The sequence below is a fragment of the Scophthalmus maximus genome, chromosome 10 (assembly GCF_022379125.1).
Source record: "Scophthalmus maximus strain ysfricsl-2021 chromosome 10, ASM2237912v1, whole genome shotgun sequence".
In the NCBI taxonomy this organism is placed as follows: domain Eukaryota; kingdom Metazoa; phylum Chordata; class Actinopteri; order Pleuronectiformes; family Scophthalmidae; genus Scophthalmus; species Scophthalmus maximus.
Window position 1 is genome coordinate 15883903 of NC_061524.1, and position 5179 is coordinate 15889081.

The 5179-nt window shown below is 42.4% G+C and overlaps 1 protein-coding gene across 13 annotated transcripts; it reads right to left on the bottom strand.

The window, feature by feature from the left end:
- Positions 1-16: 16 nt before the first annotated feature.
- On the bottom strand, positions 17-5038 carry LOC118283762 (centrosomal protein of 55 kDa-like). Of its 13 annotated transcripts, none has more exons than XM_035606095.2 (10): positions 4929-5038; positions 3462-3646; positions 3022-3252; positions 2335-2400; positions 1940-2126; positions 1617-1743; positions 1383-1530; positions 1199-1276; positions 822-926; positions 17-265 (listed from the first exon to the last, which is right to left on the bottom strand). In XM_035606095.2, exons 2-10 carry the CDS (start codon positions 3612-3614, stop codon positions 134-136), a joined length of 1227 nt encoding a protein of 408 aa, XP_035461988.1. In that variant the 5' UTR covers positions 3615-3646; positions 4929-5038; the 3' UTR covers positions 17-133. The 13 variants fall into 13 exon arrangements, with proteins under 13 accessions (XP_035461988.1, XP_035461993.1, XP_035461991.1 ...); XM_035606100.2 differs by having other exon boundaries at positions 3462-3623; positions 4929-5027; XM_035606098.2 differs by having other exon boundaries at positions 4947-5011.
- Positions 5039-5179: the final 141 nt, after the last annotated feature.

Below are 5179 nucleotides of genomic sequence, written 5' to 3' on the forward strand. Positions count from 1 at the left end.
GAATCACATCCTCAGCAACGGAACTCTGTACTTTATTAAAATAACTTAAAGAACTTCTGGTTTAACAGCGCGGCTCAAAAAATCAATCCATGTCAACAGGAGCTACAGAACTGAAGAGGTGCTGAGGCGCAGCTCAGTCGAAACAGATCTCGATGTGGTTCATCAGTTCTCGGTGGTGACTGGCGGGATACTCCGTTTTGCAGCCGGGACACTCCAAGAAGCTTTCATCCAGCAGGTTGAATGATTTCGGGCTGTCTCTGGAGAGCTGGGAGAGTCGGAGGTTTTTATATTAATGGACAATCAAATGACTGCAACGAAGTTCATAGTGACAAATATGTAGAATTATCATCTGAAAACTGCAGATCCACTTGGATATTATGAGCCGTTTAGCCTATTTAGGATTGTTATTTCGGTCTTCTAGCCAACAACACTGTTTTCAGTGGGGAAAAAACACTAAAACCTTTCTGTAAACTACCTACTTAAAACCATACAGCAGACAAGGTTGGAGAATAATGAATTTAATGGAGCATTTAATTCCCGAAGAGTCAAATATTGCTCTAAGGAGATCCTAACGGAGCTAAAAGGGGAGTCCGTTATTGGACTTGCATTTTGTAAGGATGTGTGAATAAGCAATTATTTGCTTACATGTTCCCCCATAACAACTTTATAAGGTGAAAATGGGGCCATTGTTTTAATTTTTACTTAATTCTCTGGCCCCAAAGTAGTCCAAACAAATCTATAGATACTGCTTTACGTTTCATACCTAAAACTGATTACAAAGTCGTTGTTCTATCAATGGCAACCTTTGAAAGATTCGTTACCTGGTGTTCAGTCTTCCGCTGCGACTTCAGGACTCTGACCACTTGCTTCTTTAAATGTTCACACTCCTGCCTCGCATCCTCAAGGTCTTCTGACGAAATCCGGAGCTAACATTTAAAGAGTTGCCATTTGCAGTCAAAGCTAATAATACTGTACAGGTTTGGAGATAAAAACAATTCCCAGAATTCCTTTGCTCATGTGAGAACTGATTTTAGCAGGAAAGCACAGAGGTAAGAAAGTATGGCATGTCATTGTCAAGTCTCAAGTGCCATTATTAACAGTGGGTGGATTAGCAACAGCCATCAACTGCTGTTATTAATGATTTAATGGAGCATGGAGGAAGAGGAATCCCACACAGTGAGTATGACCTATGTCATACCTGTCGCTCCAGGTCTGCAATCTTTTCCTGGTCTGCCTGCTGCTGATTTTGCATAAACTTCTGAAGGAGATTCACCTGCTAGGGGAGAAGGTTATTTTTTTAATATGGTGGCTTTCTTCCCTTGCATAATAAGGTTGAGATTTATTCATTTTTCCAGCTGAAAAACAAAACAAAACAAACATACCTGGAGCTCAGAGTTAGCAGACCTGTGCCTCTCCTCAAGCAGTCTGTACTGGAGGGCTTTGTTCTTGTCTGGCAAACTTTGTCGGCTGGATTCTTCATTCTGCAGCTGCTGCTTGAGCTCCTCCAACTCCACTTCCCTCTCCTGGCACCTACACATCAACTAGTCTGTCATGTGTCCGGCTATCATCCGAACCCTCCCCCAGCTTTGAATGAAAACGTGTGTGTGTTTGCAGACCAGTTTTGGGTTATTGTCAGGTTCTGGTGGGTGACGTTGACCTCCTGCCTGAGCACCTCCAGCTCGTCTTTGGCTTTCTGTAAGAGTCTATCATAGTACTCCTGCATTTGGCGCATTTGCTTCTTCTCTATAATGAGGGACAATGAATGAAATGTTTTTGTTTTTTTTAAAGCAGAGGACATTTTTCATAATTCCAGTGCAATGCTGCAGTTTCTGTCAAAGCAGGCCAGTCCAGTGTAATCTAGATATCTTAAAAACCTTGTTGTGACAGTCTGTTGCCCCTTGTAACCCCAGAGTTGAATGCCCACTGCCCACTGGCTCACCATCTGAATGCTCTTCATTGTGCTGCTTTGAGAGGGCCCGATTGGCTTCGTTCAGCTGCTGCTCCAGCCACAGAATTCTGGCCATAACTGAGCTAACATAGACCTCTCTCTGCTGGTCATATTCCAGCCACTGCTTTTTCTTTTCCAAGGCCTCGGGGGATTGAAGAAAGGAATCAGATGCACATAACTGAGGAAGAAAGAGAAAAGAGTTGTGCCAGGGGGATGGCTCCAGATGACAAGCACTCAACAAGACGTGGCACACGAGTTTTACCTTCAAGCAAATGCACACATGCTAAGTACACAAAAAGTAACATAGATTAAAGAAAGATGGATTAGGTGCAAATGGAAAAATACAAACAGAGGAGTTCGAGCTGTGTGGCAACAACATAGCTTACATCTCTGAGGCCACTTTGGAGCTCTGTCACTCCAGTGTCGGAGTCCTCTTCATCTGATTCTGAGTCCTAATAGACAACAATAAAATGCCACACAACCTCACACATACGCTATGTGAATGAATAAAAGACTATTTTATGCCACTGTCATAACAGGGTTCAAAACACATATATCCAACATTTCGCTATGATGTATGTGTAAGAGAGTGACATGTTTAAGTAAGTGCTGCCATCTTGTGGTGTAGAAATGGTAAGAGAATAGAGGTGCTTGGTAAATCAAACTCTCTAGAAGCAACACAAGCGTAGGCCTGTGTCTCAGAAGACGTTTTGACATGCCACAGGAATTTTGATAAATTGATAGATAAATTCATTTAATCTGCATTGGTATCAGGGTCCTGGTATTGTGTGTGCTGTCTCACTGTAACACTGTCATGGCTTATTTATTAACCACCATGAACCTAAGACTAGTAAAGGCATAATTAATTACTGTATTGTGTTGCATCTAACACTGTAATGGATTAACTGAAAGTGCCAAATCTCATTAATTATCATAGACACTTTTATATGAAAAAAGATAACATCTATTGTGATTTCCATAACCAAACACATATTGCGTATTTTGTCTCCTGCTTTTAAAGATGCACAGTTTGTTTGCAGTCACTTATATACAAGAAATGAGCCCTCTTGTACCTTCTTCCCGGCAACTTTGTTCTCAAGATAGTGACACCTAGTTGAGAAGCTCACAAGCTTGTTCTTGATTCCTTCAATCTCCCGGGCGTAATCGGACAGTGTCTCCATACTCACTTCGTCCACCAGGTGCGCTCCTTCCCCACTCGGCTCTGATGGCAAAGTCGTCTTCTCGTCTCGGGCCGTCAGCCGCCGAGAATTCTCCAGTCGCACACTTTGAAGAGAAATTAATCTCTGCCAAATTAGACACAGAGGAGAGAGAGGTTACACTATTGCTCAGCTACCGTTCACCCTCTAATGTGAACCAAACAAACATTGCACACAGTGCTCACAACATTGCTTAGATGGGAGTTATACAGTTACAGTACGAGTAGCTTGAGTGTAGGATGAGTGTTCAGGAGTCGACTAGTAGTTAGACAGAAAAGAAGTGTGAGTAAGTTTACCTCTACTAGCTTGTAATGATCTGAATGCTGACGAGACAACTCCAACAGGGCCTTCTTCAGAAAGGCGTTCTCCTTCCTCAGGCTGCTGACAACGATATCCGGCTCGGAGCGGCGCTTTTTCCTGGGGAAACCCTTACACTTGGAGGACGCCATCTCTGTCACCTGTTCACAAATGTTACGGAAGACTGACACAAAAACGATGCATCTTAGACATGTGTCCGAATACCTCATTTCAAACGTACACCCTGGGAACGTGTCCAAGTTGATTTCCTTTCAGTTGTTGGAATTAGCAAACAGGGGAAAACAATCTAATGAAATCCAAAAATCAATAAGCGGAATAAACAGGTTCTTTTAGTGGTGGCTTTCTGTGTAAGAGAGGCTTTGATTCATAAATCTACTGCATGTTAACATCATTGCTCAAGCATTGGTGGTTGTATTTGACTGCAACTTACTGAAAGGCGTCGGCTATCTAAACAGCCTTAAAAAGCTTCTTTTTTTTCAATTTTGTGGCTCAACGCCCCGACAATGACTCCATCTGCCGTGTGGTATGATTATGACTCAATTTAACACATATTCCAACCACCAGCTACTGAGTTAACAATAGCTGGCATTAGCCAGGTAATCAAGTAATTAGCCAACACACACTCACTTAGCTTCATGAGGATTGACTGGGTTTATAACTGGATGTTGGATTTCTCTCAGCCAGTAATAGTACACACACACATATATATATATATATATATATATATATATATATATATATCATTCAACAAAGCACGAGCCATTTTTACTTTTTTGTGCTCGAAAGCGGTTTTTGTTAGCTAAAGAAACACCCAAAAGAGGAGCACCACATGTACATAGATAGCTTAGCTAATGTTAGCGGGAATAAAAAACAGGTAGCGCGGTTAAAGCGTTGGTGAAGTGGAACAGAAGTTAAAATCTTATCATTCTTAACACACACACAACAAAATGTTGGTCTACGAAGTCCCCTGTACTGAGTGATGATTTCTATTTTCGCTCCTTGAGCAGTACCTCCGTGGCAACCGTTGCCGTGACGTCACGATTCGAAGTCACGAGTTTGGCATTTCAGGCGCCGCCATATTGTTCAAAGAAAAAACAACAACAACTACAAACCGAAACAGAAGTTACTGTTGGAAGACAGGGTGGAGGTTAAAAGTTGCTGCTAAAAGTTACCTTCGATTAATTCGAGGTAGCTAGTGGCTACACTTTCTAGGCAAGAGCTGACGTATAGTTATGGTAGCTGAAGTTACATCGTGTAGGTTTACGTCATGTGCACGACAGAGAAACAGTTGGATTGTAAAATGACCGTGCTCCTTTCAATGGCCCAGCCAAACATTAAACCAACAATTATTCGTTTTTCGGTTATTATTATTAGTAGTATTACTTCTCTGGACCGACGGTTTCATGCCTGAACAAAATGCGTGCCTCACTAATGTCATATCTTACCAAGGTGTGTGGGCTCACCTGACTAAAACAAATCTAAAGCCACACTAGCATATTTTACTGCTAACGTCTGGGTTGGCTTATGTCCGACGGCACGTAAAGGGGGCATGGCTTACACTGAACGCTGGGGGGCGCTGCAGTGCAAGAGAAGAGCGAACGGACCTCCGTCGCTCTACCTGGATGTCGGACGGACCAACCCCACAGTTCTGCACATTGACTGAATGTTAAATTGTACGGAACATTTTTGAAAAGGT